The 17,560-nt window shown below is 44.3% G+C and overlaps 1 protein-coding gene across 1 annotated transcript in view; it reads left to right on the top strand.

Moving 5' to 3' along the window:
• Positions 1-10,113, top strand: part of KIF1B (kinesin family member 1B) — a 132,936-nt gene extending 122,823 nt beyond the window's left edge. Inside the window, exons 39-48 of the mRNA XM_018552497.1 lie at positions 333-466; positions 660-721; positions 1,402-1,547; positions 1,905-2,144; positions 3,715-3,786; positions 5,738-5,859; positions 6,000-6,149; positions 7,507-7,699; positions 7,808-7,926; positions 8,819-10,113. Coding sequence (XP_018407999.1) covers positions 333-466; positions 660-721; positions 1,402-1,547; positions 1,905-2,144; positions 3,715-3,786; positions 5,738-5,859; positions 6,000-6,149; positions 7,507-7,699; positions 7,808-7,926; positions 8,819-8,861 — 1,281 coding nt within the window. The 3' untranslated portion in view covers positions 8,862-10,113. The remainder of the gene's footprint in view (positions 1-332; positions 467-659; positions 722-1,401; positions 1,548-1,904; positions 2,145-3,714; positions 3,787-5,737; positions 5,860-5,999; positions 6,150-7,506; positions 7,700-7,807; positions 7,927-8,818) is intronic.
• Positions 10,114-17,560: the final 7,447 nt, after the last annotated feature.

The raw sequence follows: 17,560 nt of genomic DNA, 5'->3' as shown, positions 1-17,560 counted from the left end.
CTGCTTTTAACTTTTCTTTCTCCCATTCTTTATTCTTTTCTTCTTTGCTTGCTCTGTTTTCCTTCCTTCCTTCTTTTTCTCTCTCTACTGTTTCTTGCTCTACATCTCTTCCTCTTTTCTTCTCTTTCTTACTTTCTCTCCTTTTCATTCGTTCTTTTGGATCTTTCCCTTTCTTCCTTCCCTGATGATGTCTTTGTCATTATGCCCTTTGATGTTCATATTTTGCATATTCTCTCCCACATTGTCTCTTTCCTTAAATGTGCCTTTAAAGTTATAATTTACAAATGGATAGATATTCACACCATGACTTAATATTTGCTCTTCTCTTTCAGCTCGATCATTGTATCCAGCCAGCGGTGATTACAAAAGATGTCTCTATGGTCTTTTATTCTCGTGATGCCAAAATCTCCCCTCCTCGCTCCCTGCGCAGTCTCTTTGGCAGCGGATATTCAAAGACCCCTGACTGGTGAGCACTTGTATATCTGATTTCTCTTTTTTTCTGCAAGGCCTACTCTCAGAAAGGATAATAATTACGCGCACCCACACACACACACACACACACACACACACACACACACACACACACACACACACCAGCTGAAATGTTATAAATTGTACCTATTGTATTGAACATAAACTCTGATGTGCTTTCATTACAGTAACAGAGTAACTGGAATCTATGAACTGAGTTTGTGCAAAATGGCTGACACAGGAAGTCCTGGTAAGAACAAAACTTTTTTTACCTACTAGTATCTTTGTAGATAGTGTTTATATGTCGCATATTTATATTACTGCTATCCATCACTTCCTTGTAACTAGGCTTTTGACAGGATGCCCCCCCGCCCCTGCCCCCCATCTGTCTAACGAGGAGCCATATTTATTTTAAGATAACAGGAAGTTGCAGTTCACTGGTGAAGCATGCAAAGAGTTACCTTAACACAGCAAATTATTTTAAGGCCACGTCCAGCCAGTTTTCCTTTAGTTTTGGAAGAAATTCGGGGAGCTCCCACACTTTAAGTCCCAGTGTCACTCTGTGCATCACAGTATGATAGGGTGTCACCATAACAGGAAGCGAGGAGAACGTTTCCTAGCAGGCACACAAATAGTTCCTCCTCCAGTTTCACACATTTAAGCAATGGCAGATCACCCCCAACTGAGTGTCTCCATTCTGAGAACTATAGGGATATGTCCACAATGAGAAGTCATACAGGTTCATCCTCATTTCCTATCCCAGTGACAGATGAACAGGAAGTCAAAATGAATCCCCCATCCTGGACTCAGCATTAAAAACCTATTTCCCACTTAATGGAAATACCACTGTTTTACATCATTGCCAGAGTTCCTGGGTTCTTTAATGTTTGGTAACGTTCACATTGTGATCTATCTTGCTCTTCTTATTAGGAATGCAGCGAAGGAGAAGGAAAATCTTGGACACTTCAGTGGCTTATGTCCGTGGAGAAGAGAACTTGGCTGGTTGGAGACCTCGAGGTGACAGTTTGATTCTGGAACACCAGTGGGAGCTGGAGAAAATGGAGCAGCTCCATGAGGTAGGACAATTGGAGTTCACTAATAAGTGTAATATTTATCCACAAAATGGTCCAAAAAACATACATAGAGTCACAATTGCCATTTGAAAAAGCACCAGGTATGCATAGTTTACATCAGCTAGGCCTCTGAGATAAAGGATGATGGAATATCTTTTTAAATACAGAAATGTACCTGATTAATCTGTTGATGTCCATACATCATTGAACCCTAGATGCCAGGGCCAAATTCATCAACATCTGTATGCATTCCTTTTTACTATAACGCTATGATAAAAATTACCCACCTAAATAATTTCTGCATATTCTGGGAGGGAGGTTTCTGTGCTGCATGGATAATATTCTTGTCCTTCCCCTAAGGTGGAGAAAACCCGGCACCTCCTCCTGCTCAGAGAGAAGCTTGGAGACAGCATCCCCAAATCCCTGAGTGAGTCTATCTCACCAAGCCTAAGTAGCGGAACCCTTAGCACTTCCACCAGCATCTCCTCCCAGATCTCCACCACCACCTTCGAAAGTGCCGTCACCCCCAGCGAGAGCAGCGGATACGACTCCACCGATGTTGAAAGCCTGGTGGATCGCGAGAAAGAGCTGGCCAGCAAGGTATAGTTTTTACAGGTTTTTCTATTCATAGTATACATTTATCATATCTCTTCTACCTCTTGGAAGTTACAAGATGAAACCTGATGCAGGATACACTTCTTCATGTTTTCCCCTTCCTGTAATGGACTCCCCGTTTTATACATTTGTCCATCATGTTGTTGAGCAAGCAGCTTATAGTTACTAACACTACATAGGGGAGTTGTAGATGCTGGGTACAGGCTCCACACATAGTTGGGAGGACATAAAGGAAACCGGAGACCAGAAACTCCTCACCTAATCCACCTCTCTTTAGAATTTACTGCTCTTATAGGTAGGAGGATCTGTACCTTGGTCATTCATACTCTCTGGTTCATTGCGTTCTGGTACTGGATTTTTAGCGCTATGCCGTTTTTGCGCTGCATTTGTTTGTGCAGAGAGGTTCCCACCACAAGATGGGCTGAGTATTCAGAAGAGAGGGTAATTAGTGTTTCCTTCTTGTTCATTGAGGGACACAGGTAGCCATTCACCTTCTGGTTATACTGCCGCCTACTGGACGATTGGACACTGTCAAACAAAATAACCTGTAGGCCAGGATAACCCCTCCTACTACCAGCAGGCTTCAGTGTTTTTTGCTAATGTTTCTGTGGAAATATTGGACACATACCTCCACGTCACCATTTTACCAACACATCAGCGTTTTCTACACATTGCTGTGGGGCCCCTACACTACCAGTTTGTGGCCCTGCCCTTCCACCTCTCTTCTGCACCTTGGCTGTTCACCAAGGTGCTGGCCCCTGTAGTTACCCTACTGTGCTCTTGTAGCATCTCCATTGTGGGATACTTAGGCGACCTCCTGCTGAGGGCTCTGTCTGAATATATACCTTTGATTGTCTAAACGTTACAGCAGTTTGGATGAATCCTGAACCTTCAAAAATTGTCGCCGGAACCAACTCATCATTTGGAGTATCTGTGTTTAGTCCAAGACACCGCTCAAGCCACAGTATTGTTTCCACGGGAGAAACTTTAAACTCTTCAAGCTCTCGAGTCCAAGAGTCAGTTGGCTATGACCCTTTTGCATGAGAGTCTTGGGCCTGATAGTAGCCTTCTTCATAACAGGCCTAGTTCCTTCCTTGTAGACATCACATCTATGAGGCGGGTGGCCTTATCCTGGAAAAAACCTTTTCTGGTTTTGCATGGGGGCAAGGTGGTGTTAAGGTCCAGGAATTCCCTCTTGCCTAAGGTAGTTTCTGCCTTTTATCTCAACCAGGACATCATGCTTCCATCTTGATCAAAAGGAGAATTCCCTCCATTGACTTGACCTAACACTGAAAACTATGAGCACTGAACTCCTGACACTGAAAGCAAAGGAGTGCAGGGGTTTCCTGACCACTTGCTGTATCTAGCTAACACAGAGTGTAACTTTATGGAGGATCCTGGTCCTCCCCTCTGCCATGTGCTACCTATGCAGGAGTCCCTGGCAGTCTGTGTACTTACACTTGTACAGTTCCATGTATTATTTACCAGATTAAAACATAGTACTAGCTCCATGGTATGGTGTCTAAAATAACTGGTGTCCCTTCCTCTTCTGCAGTGTCTGAGACTTCTCACTCATACATTTAACCAGGAGCTGACCACAGTGTGCAACAGCATCAGCGATTGTAAGGTAAGTAGAGCATCGACCTTTTACCTTTTTGTGGGGCAAATTCTTTATGAGAGACGCCGTGCTGAATACAGAGCTTCGGTCTGTCATTTATGTAATTATGCAAACACGTTTATTTACGCTCGAGCACATCACAATGGTTCTGTCCATGGTAGCCAATCAGCTTCTATTTCTAGAAATGAATAAGAATTAAAGTATATCTGAAGCCAAGTTTTTTTATTTTGTGTGCAGTATGGAAGGGTAAATACCCCAGTCAGGTTTTTTTTGCCTTCTTTGTTCATTGGGTAGATTGCCCTTCACTTCCTGTCTTATTGACACAAAAGGAAGTGAGAGGGAATCTAACCAAAGTGAAGGTAATGCCCTCTTAGACAGTTGTCATGGGAACGAGTGTCTCCATTGGAAAGATTTCTCCTCTGTTCCTGTTCTGGTGAACAGGAACGCAGAATTTTGGATCTACCATCACTTTCCGTCCCAGTGACAAAGGAAGTAAAACTCCCCAAAGGGAGCACAGACAGTACAAAAAACTGACAGTCTTTCTAACCCCGTATTCCTCCATCCAAAGATATACATTAAAGACACTATCACCACAACTTGTAATTCATTGTTGAATCCCAGAGGGGACTAAGTGCAAGTAGCACTTGATCCCGCAAATGATTTAAAATGATGATGATGCTTCTCTATTGCTTGCTATGAATTGCAGCATATTGAGGGGAATTTATCAAAACTGGAGCAGACAAAAACTGGAGCAGATGTGCACGGGAACCAATCAGATTCTCTCATTTTCAAATCTTAACTGAACAAACTGAAGAGAGAAGCTGATTGGTTGCCCTGGGCAACTGCTCCAGATTTTGGCTGCTCCAGTTTTGATAAATTCCCTTCATGGTCTTTTAACAGGCTAATGGCTTCTGCAACAATCATACTAATGACCGAAAATAAGACCTACCCCGAAAGTAAGACCTAGCACCTATTTTTCAAGATTCCTGTAATATAAGACCTACCCCGAAAATAAAACCTAGTTTGGTGGTAGCCTGTGAGGGGGAACTTGAAGAGCAGGAGGGATGATATCGGCCTGCAGGGACATACTCTATTAAGGGGATGACAGGGGACTCCCTATAGCCAGCGCAGTGACAGGGAGCACTCCAGTACCATACTTCACCAACTGCTGTCCCCCTAAAGGCACTGCTTAATGTAATAGTACTGTACTGTAATGTGTACCGGTAAATGGTACCGTACTTTACCTCCCTGTCCACTGTCTGATGTCCCCTCTGCTGCACCGCTGGTACCGCTGGTACCGCTGTCCCTGATGGCAAAGGAAGCCGGCGCTGTAGAAAGCAAGGCTGCGGCGGCGGAGGGAGCAGAGCTGCATTAGCCTGATACTTCCTCTATAGCGCCGGTTGCTGTGACAGGCGGAGTGATACCAGATAACTTTGGATTGTTGTACATGAATAACTTTAGATTGTTGTACATTTGGTTGCACATTTAAAAAAAAGACATCCGCTGAAAATAAGACCTAGTGTGTTTTTTGGGGGGCAAAAAAAATATAAGACAGTGTCTTATTTTCGGGGAAACACGGTAGTTGTATTAATCCAGGACACACTTCATTGAGCCATACCAAGTCCTGGTAAAATATGTTTGCTATTTATAAGATTCTCAATAAAGTGAAATCAGGACTTTATGCATTCTACTTTGGGGACTTTGTTCCTTGCACACGTAATCCCAACCCAGAAGGTTGGACAGAACAGTTTTAAGCTTTTTTAATGTCTTTCTTAGCGATAGCACGCTTTTCATTGGGCAAAGTTTGCTAGAATACACTTTTCTGGCTAGTTGACGTGCGGCATTTGTTCCATGTTGGTTTTGTGTGCTGCGGACGGCCCGTTACATTTGCATTGCGCCGCATGCGCAAGCTTTGCATGGATATTTTGTTCATATAATTGAAATACTCTTGGTTCTCCAGCTGTCCGATATCTCCCCAATTGGACGTGACCCATCTGTCTCAAGCTTCAGCAGCGCCACCCTCACACCTTCCTCCACCTGCCCATCCCTGGCAGATTCCAGATGCAGCTCTGTGGATCAGAAGTGAGTATACCTCATGTGGTTCTTTGGTTTTATTGATCATATGATTAGTTGCAACAAGAGTAGCTCCTCACACATTTTAATAAGGGAAGCCTTATCTTTATGTCTGCTGTCTACTTATGTGAAGCTTCTTTTTATTTCAGGACGCCAGAAGCCAACTCCCGTGCCTCCAGCCCTTGCGCAGAGTTTGAACAATTCCAGTTGGTGCCCACGGTGGAGACCTCATACCTGGCGCGCGCTGGGAAGAATGAATTTCTTAATCTTGTGCCCGACATTGAAGAGCTCAGACCTGGGTATGACGTTTTGTGTGATTTTACAATCCTCATATAATTCCATATCTTATAGTTCCCTCTTAGGTGGGAAATCTCACTCTAGACTGCTGCTGGTATCCACAGCAATTAGATGAGAGGTGCTCATTATGTGCATTCTTTGTTTGGCTCCATTGTTAGGTTGGGGTATTGCGTAAGGTGTACAAGCAACCATGCCATCTAGAGAAGTCGATTGTCAGTGCTGAATTTATTTTGTTCATGTTTTTTTGTTGTTGCACATCATCATCTTGTTGATGATCTCATCAGATAGTGAAAAACTTTTGATGATGAATGTGTGGAACCTTTGGGATTGAATGTGGTAGGTTAACCCCTAGTTTTGGCTGGCCAGCGGTAAGTAAAACCTGCTGACCTTCTGGGCCTTCGCCCCACCACAAGGTCATAACAACAGTATTCGCTCCGATTCGCCAGTCAGCGCTGGCGAATCGGGGAGGGGGGAATCCAGCCCCTCCCCTGTCACGGCAGAGAGCAGTGACAGGATCGAGAGGTGAGCGAACGCCGGTATGTGTTCGCTCACCTCCCGATCTACTGAGCCGACCTGTGACAGTCTCATTGTCACAGGTCGGCTAGAACTATGAGGTGAGTGAAAAGCACTCACCTCATAGTTCTTTAAGGAAGAACTACAGGAATTGTAAAAACTAAGGGGGCTACCCCCTCACTGCAAGGGTTAAGTGCTCATTTTGTCTAGGGTCAAAAAAAGCAGATATACTCACCTGATTCTTGGCCCCACCGGGCTTCTAGGCCCATCCCTGCAGCCTCTTCTCCCCTGGATTCTGGTGGTTTAGGTCTAGGACTTGAATTAGATGTGAGGATGCTGAGGGACATTCCTCAGAGGGGGAGAGAGGTGAGTGCTGACCGAGGATCAGGTCAGTAAAATTGTTTTATTCGACCTCCCTAGATAAAACAAGCACTTAACCCTTGCAAATACAGCAAGGGTAGAACAAGTATTATATGATAATACCCAGGGCACCATTTTATGATTTGCTTGGGTGAAAGACCTAATTTACTATTCATCACATATTTTTCTTGAACAAAGAAGGTCTGTTGCTGAGAAAGGGCAGGGCAGCACGGTGGCTCAGTGGTTAGCACTTCTGCCTTGCAGAATTGGCCTGCGATTAAAGTTAACCTGTTGCTGGGAAAGCACAGGTTCATTTTATTATGTACTGGCCATTGTAAAGCCATAAAAGCTACCCTGTGTGTATGTGTATATATGTATTTGTATATATATTTATTTAAAAAAAAAGAAAACAATGCAGATGTATTAATATAATACATAACATGCAATATAATACAATAACATAATAACACCCCTCTTTCCCCACAGTTCGGTGGTCTCCAAGAAGGGTTACCTGAATTTCAAGGAGCCTCATTCCCATTCATGGGCCAAGAACTACGTGGTTGTACGCCGCCCATATGTCTTCATCTACAACAGCGATAAGGATCCTGTGGAGAGAGGCCTTATTAACCTGTCCACCGCCCAGGTGGAGTACAGCGAGGACCAACAGGCCATGGTTAAGGTCTGTTTAGATGTTAGTATTGTCCTCTCACGTCCGTTTCTTGTGCCTATCTTCTGTAAATGTCAATTCAATTACGTTGATTGTGTATGTTCCCGTGTTATTTAACAGAGTCCAAACATTTTTGCCGTGGTCACCAAGCACCGCGGGATCCTACTTCAGGCCATCAACGATAAAGATATGAACGACTGGCTGTATGCCTTCAACCCTCTGCTCGCTGGTACAATACGGTGAGTCCAGAGCAAGTACGGTGTCATTATTTTTCAGCAGCTGCAAGACAACACGAGTCAGGATGAAGCTGAATTGGTGGTGGGGGGTGGGGGGGGGGTCACACACAGTTTACAATTTCAGCACATTAGCGACAGCTGGACAATTTCACTTTAACATTTCCCTCTCTTTTGCAAAATTTGAAAAAAATCCAATTGTGGCGTTATTGTAAAATCTCAGCTTTATATAAGTATACATTTAGGTACTACCCGAAGGTAATAACTATACCTTCAGATTTGTATGGGGTGGAGAAGGGTTAAAACATCTCTTTAAATATTTGTCTATTGTCACACTGGGGATATTCACCTTCCCCGTTTGTCCTGGTGACCATTGTCCCATTCTGGGACAGGAAGTAAGGGAACATGATAGAGTTGTCACTGGAACAGGAGACGAGGGAAAGTCTTCTATTGGGGACAACTATCTCCAGGGATTTCCTCTTACTTTAAAGAGATATCCACTCATCTGTAGTGTCACCAAGACAGGAAGTGAAGTGAAATCTCCACAGCACAATACAGATCATACAATAAAATGTAAAAAGAGTTTTAGCCATTTCCTCCTCTATGCAAAAGTGCAAAATGTTTTGGCTTTATATGCACATGAAGCAAATTTCACCCAAAGGAAGTGGAGCACCATGCACATTTCAGAAGTACATTGCTGTGCTTTATGAATGTGCGTTGCTTTTAAAGAAGCGATACAGCTATGCTAAGGGCATAGTGCAGCTTTATCACCGGGGCCCTGAGCTTTCACCACAGCACTCATTTTATCAGCTACAATAGAGATTGTGTGAAAGAATCACGGCCAATTGACTAGAGGAAAACTCTCGTGTTACTTACTCCTGTTTCTTTTCTCCTGCAGGTCGAAATTGGCGCGGCGCCGCTCTCTCACCACCAAGTACTGAGCAGCTTCACCCCTCTCCTCAAGATATGAAGTGTTACCTCCCCCTTTTTGTGATTCTTAACCGTTTCTCTTGTCTGTAAACCTGTGGCTTTCTCCCGCCTCCTCTTCTGTCTGTGCTCAAAACCAACCCAACGCGTCGCATGTGGCCGAACAAGAAGAAAAGACAGAGACAAACGGACTCCTGACTCCCCACTTTTCTTCTGGACGTGTTCCCCCACCCACCCCCTTTCCCCCAGCCCCATCCCAGCAGTTTCTAGTGTCTGTAGTGTAGTAAGTCTGTCAGAAGATGCATTATTTTTGCATTTTTTCTTTCTTATTTGTCATCAGTTTAGTGAGTTTTCTGGAACCTTCGGGCTCTCCTTGAGATGTTCCTGTCCTCCTTAACTCCCCTCAACCTGCTGCTAATGATCCTGGGGAGGGCAGGATGTCCCCCCCTTATACAGCTTTCTCTGTCTCTTCTACTACTGCCGTGGCTCCAGTCCTGCTCTGCATTGGGGTGTGATGGGTGTCGTGGCTGGGCGGTGGCAGATACCAAACATCACACTCAAATCCTCCTTGCCCAGGGACTTGATTGCCATTGCTAAGCTTAACGGTTGGGCAGAGCGTCATGCCGCACTGTTCCTTCTCTGCGGTACGGCCAACCTCATGTGCCGCATAGAGCAACATGGAGACTCGGACAAGAATGCCCTTTGCCATTGGGGGGTTATTTTACTGCACAAAAAATTGAAGGGATTCTTTCTTTTAGGATTTTAAGGATGAAGGAAAAATGCTGCTTAACTTCTGTTTTAAAAAAAAATGTTGTTTACTTTTTGCTATTAGGAAGTCACACGGATCAAAAGGAGCAGGAAAACAAAACGGCAACCATTTTATTCCTTCAACTGTCTCAGGCATAAAGGTTCTGAAAGCTGTATGTGGGCGCTCCGAAGTGTTGGGCTGACCGCTGGGCCTTTTTTTATTTTGTTACCAAACTGGGTTGTTTTCAGGACGGGGAGGAGTCATGTGACCATGAGAGCTTAATCCCCATTAACCAATTCTTGGCAGGTTCCTGTAAAAAGAAAACCTGCACACCACATTCACAACAATAATAGGGTGGATTAAACTATATTTCTACACATATTTATATATTGGTTAAAAAAAAAAAGGTGAAAGTCTTTGCTTTGCGTGACCCCGAGATTTCCTGATCATGAACACATCGACCAAATTAATATGGATGCTCCATATTATTTTATACACATTTTGCTTTGTTTTTTACTGCACTGGATATTGACTTTTTAATGAATTGTTGGCTGGTGACATAAAACAATAGAGTTTTGATTGGCCCTTTAGGATACCGGCCACCTAATTCATCAGACAGTGATGGTGTGGAAGGGCCCCTATTCAATTGCCGGCTCACTAGAGCTTGATGGCATGGCCAAGGTACTCTGTTCCTCAAACCGTAGCGGTATCACTAACGGTCAATCAGCCTTCTTTTAAATTGCACCTCTTAATTCTTATCACTTCTCCATTAATTTGAAACCCTGACAGATGAAAGAGGAAGGAAGATTTGGTGAGTCTGTTGGAAATGATTTTTTTTGGCATTGGTGACCAGTTGGCGTAGGTGTCTGCCAGCTCCGCAATGCCTTATACAGGGCGTGCCATGGGCCATCCAACCCAATGAGCATGCTCTGCTGGTCTCCAAAGATTTCTTTCCCAACACGTATTTTTTAGGATGATTGGATATGTGTAAGCTTTGTGGTTTCAATTTGTACTTTTTTTTTCTCTTCATATAGAACACACCTAGCCATGTCCTCGGTGGCCTCTGAAATATCTGTTTCCTTCTAATATCTGATGTTGATTTTCATTCATTAAGACTTTTTATACCATAAGTATGTGTCTTGGCCACTGATACCAGTCGGAGTCCTCCGCCTCGCCTGATGGTTTATCTAATCCCTTCTTAATCCTCTTGATAAGGATCAGAGTTCCATGTGATACAAAATATGGCATTTCATGCCATCACTGAGTACTCCTTCACTACCTACGTTTCAGCTGCGCATTGGTAGGCAGCCCGCCCGCCCAAGCTTAACATTGTCACCTCGGCCTTTATTTCAAGCGTTAAGCAGAAGTACCTCACCGATCTTTCTTTTATGTCTCACACACCGGCAGTAACATAATGATCATCCATGTGCATGACATTAGGCAGTTGATTCTAAGGCACGGATCAGGCAGCTTCAAGGCCACAGACAAAAATATCAAATGGGTCCCGACATGTAATTCATCTTATCTTGTAATAGTTTCACTATAGAACAAGAAATGAATTACGAGAAGGAAGTATTGACCCCTATGTAAGAAAATCGGCCCGATACAAGACACTTTATTAACTGTCACCGCTTGTGGCATTGAACTCTATGTCAGCTTTACACCTTCACAGGAGCACTGCACTTTTATTGTTGCATACATAGGAAAAAGAAGATGCAATTCAAACAAGGAAATCTGGCTTCACTTCAAAGCAAAGACAACTCTTAGCTTGTTTACTAATTGAAAGGGATGTTAACTTGTTTATAGTTGTTCTCGTACTGTATATTTATGCCTGCGTTTAATTGCACACAATGTAAGGGATAATAAAGCTTTGAATGGGGAGTCGCGCCTTACTAGGGATCAATGCTACAATGTCTTAAAGAGGCTTTCCACTCGTGGATGTTTTTTTTTTTGAGCATGTAATTTTTATTGAATTTTTAAAAAATACATAACAATAAACTATGAGGGTACCCTATCATATTAATGAATGTACATACACATCAAAGAGTAAACAGTCAGGTTTGTAAGCAGATGCCCGTGGATGGTTTTAATCTGTCGGCTTTTACATGTGCCCTGATGCCACAACTTTTTTTTTAACGTATTGCATTCGTGTTGTAACATCTGGCAATGTGACAAATGTTACTTCTCTTTCATCACATATGAAGGTTCCACATTGAGGAATGTAAGATCTTTACAATTTATTGGACGTTGTCTAGGAAGGACAGGTGTTGCGTGTGATTGTACGCAGCAGCCTGTTCTTCTCTATGGGAGGATGCGGCCGTACTCTGCTCTACGCACACCCACCCTGCACGTCCGTGCAGGTATCCGTACTCGGACACAGAAAGGATGGATCCTGTCCATCGAGCACGGACACCCGCAATGATGTGCAGTTCGGGTGTGCATACAGCCGCATCCTCCCATAAAGAAGAACAGGCTGCTGCGTACAAGCACACGCAACACCTGTCCTTCCCGGGAATGGCCTGATACGACCGTGCATGCCGCATGGATCTGTATGGGCCGACACTTAGCTGTGTGAATGAGGCCTTAGCGTTGCAGGGAAGCAAGGGTCTGAGGTGAGCTGTAAAGGATCTCTGGTTGGCTCTGCTGGGTCTCAAGCAGAGACTGCCAAAGACCCCGCACATCCCACTGTAGACCTTGCACAGCAGTCCCTGAAAACCCCTCCAGAGCCCACCATAGACCTTGCACAGCCCACCGGGCCGCATCTCCCCCGGCCACGCCTCCTCTGTCACCCGGCAGTTCGCGGCCAGTCCCTACTAGAAGCCACCTGAGTAGGCAGCACAGACTGCCCGATTTTGTCTACCCGTCGCCGGCTTTCCTCTTTGCAGGGGGGTGAAAAATGCCGCTCCAGGCAACCGCCTTGTTTGCCTCGCGGCAAATACGCCCCTGGATAGGACCCATTTTAATATGGGGAGGAGACCCCTGTTAGTCTATGGAGAAGACCCCTGTTAGTCTATGGAGAAGACCCCTGTGGGGAAGACCCCTTTTAGTCTGGAGAGGAGACTAACGTTAGTCTACAGAGAAGACCCCCGTCAGTCTGGGAAGAAGACCCCCGTCAGTCTGGGTAGAAGACCCCCGTTAGTCTGGGAAGAAGACCCCCTGTTAGTCTGCCCACCTGTACCCAGCATCTACCTATGCATATCATGACAGGACAGTGTTTTACACCAGCTTTGATGCAAAGTTGGATAACTTTTCTAGCCAGAGAGCAATGCTGTGTCAAGCAGCAAACCGCACCAACATAGCCAGGAAGAAAACTAAATACACTTAGTAAATTCTGTACGGGTACACAACCACTTGACAGATATCATCAGATGTGGAATGCCCCTTTAACCATAGAGACCACTAAGGCCAGTGCATTTATCTAATGAAGGTTTGAGCATCCAAGGCGTTCCTCATTCACTGCTGGTCGTAAAGTTCTTTGAATGTATATAAAACTGGAATTGTTACTACTCAGCTTTCGATGTGTGTATTTATGCCATGTTATCCACAATCTAAACCGTCTTAACTGGAATGTATCCATATGTCGTTTCTTCTCATTCCGAAGATGAATAATCCTGCTGTGTTTTTTATTTTTAAAGTGTTGTTGATAACGCACAAGTCTTAGGATGAAATGGGGGAGCTGCCAATTTACATGATGGAAACACAATTCCTTTGATGAATGACTTCATAATATCACTAATAAAGTCTTAAACATGCATCATTAGCTTAAAGCCAGATAGAAAGTCTTGTTGATGCCACTTTAATGCGTCCCTCACATTCTAGGGGGGATTACTATATATTACGAGGGGTGGTTTCAGCAGAGTAACTGTGACAATGGATGAAGCTGCACATTGTTAAGTTTCTGTTTGTGTCTTTGGTATATTGTAGGACCCAAACCACATGGGGCTATCAATCTAAAGCCACATAAGCCAGTCAGTACATCCTTTAGACTGCCAAACATCAGCAGTTGATAATGGTGTAAACACGTGTGCCAGACTGTAGCTTGACTGCCCCTTTGCATGTTTCTTTGAGTGATATGGCTGAAGGTTGGCTCAGTGGACAAAATGGCTGCGTCTAACAGCTACGGGCACTTCAACCTCATTATGTCCCTGCGGATCTCATGGCTCCGATTTACATTGAGCCTTTGTAACAAATATAGATTTAGTGTTTGGCTTGTGTTCTTTTTATCAAATGTAATCCTCTCTTGTGGACTTATAATAATAATAACACCTCCCACCTAGCCTTAGTATGGTTAACGGTGTCCTTAAATATCCTTCCTGATTCAACTGCTTCCCAGTGCACGTCACATGACCAGATACCAAGTCATTGGTCATGTGATCACATTCAAAAGGATTTAGACCATCCATGTCTAGGTAGAGTCGCCCATTCAGCTGCTCCATCCTTGAACCAACTACTCTCTTTCAGCTGAGCCTGTGGGTGCTCTGCCTTGGCATTTGGTCACATGACTTGAACTGGAGATAGGGGGGGGGCTCTAGGTGTTCTTCAGCATAGGCGCGCGTTCAAGCACATCTTTTTTCCGTCTGCAGTGGAGGGTTATTGCACTTTGCAATTTGAATTTTATCTACATTGTTTACATTGTCATGCACAGCAAAGGTTTCATATTAAATTCCTTTTCCTGCAAACATTAATTCATGGAGCCCCCGTTTGCTACATCATTTCACCATCGGCACAATAGCGGCTGATGGCTTTCCATTCGTCCGAGGGCATCGCATGTCTGTTTTCAAAAACCAAAATGAATGACGTAGGCCAGTAACATCCGTGCATACCCGAGTGGCATACTTGAATTACACTTTAATAACATGAAATTCTGCTTTTTGCAGCCAGTCTGAGGCACCTTCTTGGCCCTGAAGTGGGAAAACATTAGAGGTCTGTCCGCTGTAATATAAGATACTGCTGAACCTCATATATGGGTGATACAATATGGTGGCACAATTCCAGCCATTGAAGTTTGTATCATCCTGCATCTTGTCATACATATCACACAATGCCTGAGCGGAAAATAATTTGTTTTAGACTCGGAAGCATTTCCTTGGACCAAAGTTGACGCTGTTGAAGTAAATAAAAGCGCCTTTTACATTCCTAGTGTTACCTGAAAAGTACCAAGCCTGTAAAAGTCACATCTACAGGATAGACAAGTGCACGGACCTGCGCAGGGGATTTGAGGCGCAATCCAAAGTTTGTGAGATGTTTTCCTCATAAAAATTGGATTCCTTCGCAGAATGACCGATAGGAACCCATCAACTCCTTAATTTAGCAGTACGACACTGAGACGTTCAGTCAGCAAAGGAGTCACTAAGGACCCAGCCATCGCTTCTACCACCTGGCAGAGGTGCGCAGACTTGAGACAGAAAAACAGACAGCGCAGGGTCGTCATCGCGGCGCAATACTAAAAATGAAACTCCTGTCATGGTTTTTAATTTTTTTTTCTGTGTTTTTATTTTGTAAATATAATTGGATGTGTGGGCTTGAGTATACAAAATGTAAATATATTTCATGTATTTGTACTAATTCTGATCCATTTTGCTGTATAGCCTAGATGTGCAATGCAGATAAATCTATATATAACTGTGTATGGTAACCTTGCACCACTGAAAATGTTAGTGAACGGGATCTAACAATAAAAGTTCAAGCTGTGCATTAACAGACTGCTGACTCCTGTCTTTATGGATCTGAATCAGGAACGCCGGGCAGCAAGTAAAATCAGTCTGTCATTCTGGGTACTGACAGTCACTTACTACCCTTGTTTATACTTACCTTTCATTCATTTCTCCGCCACCTCATTTGCCTGCTACAGTGTAAGCTATAAGTCAGTCTGGCCAGAGCTTACACAGGTCCCTTATCAGGCACCCAGCACTGCATCATGGGAGAAAAGACAGACAGTAACCTGCTTACCCATACTCGGAATTATTAGCCAGTTTCCTTGGTTCTGGCAGGCAAAAGCATGGTGGGGTAGTTGTGTATGTATTGTCAAAGGAAGGCCATGCAACAGGGTGACAAGGCAAGAATGTCCAAATGGGAGACAAGGACTGAGTGAAGGATCTACATTGCAGGTTCACCAGGTGTTATTTTTATATGAGCTTCAGATTTAAAAATACTGCATGCACTATTTTTTTTGCAATGGACCAGTACGCTGGCATTGTTGTGTCACGCGTCTGGTGCAGGCGATCGCACTGCGTGGCTGCGGCCCACTGACTTGAATGCCCCGCCCCAGAAAGCAGGGGGGAGTTTAGTATGTGATACCTGCACTGGAACATACTGTGATTGTGAACAAACCCTGAAGACTCATTCAGTGAGTATGTTGGTTGGGCCAACCATTGGGAGCTACCTCATCTTTATCTGTCCATGGGTGCCATTTTTCTCCATTACTACTGGTTATTGCCATGGAAGGGGCTGACATCTTCCGCTGGGTGGAGTGCCGTGACCTCCACACTCCCACCATACAGGCTTTCCAGCTGAGGCCCTTCAAGTTTGGCTCCCAATCCACCCACAAAGTTTGGCATTCTAAATCTGCCAAATCCTTTAGGCAAGTTTTCCTTTGCGTGAAGGTCCACCCCCACGTTCCAGATGAATAACCTTTGCGGGTGCTTGGGCTGCTGGCATTGTGGATACCTGGGTGCAGAAGGTGGTGTCCCAGGGCTACAAACCTGACTTCCTGCCTCCGCCTTGCTTCCTCACTTCCAACCTTCCTGTGTGTCTCACTATCAGATCTTTACCAATTCCTCTTCTGTTGTCATTGCCCCAATCTCCATGGCAGAATGTTTTGGTTTTTTTTTTTTAACTCCAATAAATAATTGGTTTTGTCTCGGCAGGGTTGCAGAAAGCAGTGTTATAATATGAAGGAAGGAGAATCCAGCAATCAGCTTATGAATTAGACACAAGCCAGGAGCAGACAGCTAACAACACAATAGTCATTAAGAATGCTATTTGCCTGGCTGTCAACAGCTCCCACATATTCTGAATGGCTGAGCAAAAACTCTGCTTTCTTCTTCCCGGTGACTCAAAGTGCGGAAGCTGGTAAATCGCCATGTGATCGATGGAACGCTCCGCTTTTATCGGTGGCACTCCCTTTCATGCCTTCCGTCTCCCGACTTCCTGGATTCCCAGCGTGCTTTGCGTCTTTTCCCCCTGAAGAATTATGTCCTGTGGGCTTCTTCATTACCATTACACATGAATCTGGTTATTAGGAGCGGGATAGAACTTATAGAACTTCAATATATAAATACAGATTTATTTTCACTTCTTGACCATAGAGACTCTCTGAGGATTTTTCCTATATTGGGGTATCTCCTCTCTGTATGATGGGTAACCCGTACTGATAAATGGGTTGTTGACCTGGAACAAGCAGCCAGACATCAGACGTCACTGGGTGCATACATTTTTGAAGTTAATGACTCGGAAAGCCTTGAAGCCAGGCCACTGGCATTGTCAGAAGATTCATAATGGCATCGCACAGATTCTTCTCCAGACGTGTTTCCTCTGCTCTCTTCCTGCTTGTTCCAGGTCAGCGACTCGTCTATCAGTACAGGTTTTCTCTCATTTTGTATGAATATAGGATGCCACGCTGTTATATCCTGGGCATTCGTGTCACTCGCTCCATACACAGCGCGGTGTCACCTAGAGGGTTAACAGGCAGCTTTGGGGGTTGCACATACATGTTCCCACACAATGTGAAGATTTGCGGCTTCTAATGGAATGTGTCCAGCTCATTTAATAAGTCATTTTGACTCAGCAGATTTGCAGATCTCCGCCCTGCCAGCCGAGGACTCTGCTGTATGGAGAGATCATACACAGCAATGAGCACGTCAGCGTCTTCTCTCTGTGCACAATCCAGCCCATCACTTAAAGTGACTGCCACTTTATTAGGTACACCTTGCTAGTACCGGGTTGGACCCCCTTTTGTTGGGTAAG

Source organism: Nanorana parkeri, unplaced genomic scaffold (genome assembly GCF_000935625.1).
Source record: "Nanorana parkeri isolate BGI_ZX_2015 unplaced genomic scaffold, ASM93562v1 scaffold5, whole genome shotgun sequence".
NCBI lineage: Eukaryota > Metazoa > Chordata > Amphibia > Anura > Dicroglossidae > Nanorana > Nanorana parkeri.
The sequence above is the reverse complement of the archived record's forward strand: the minus strand, read 5'-3'. Positions and strand labels throughout refer to the sequence as shown.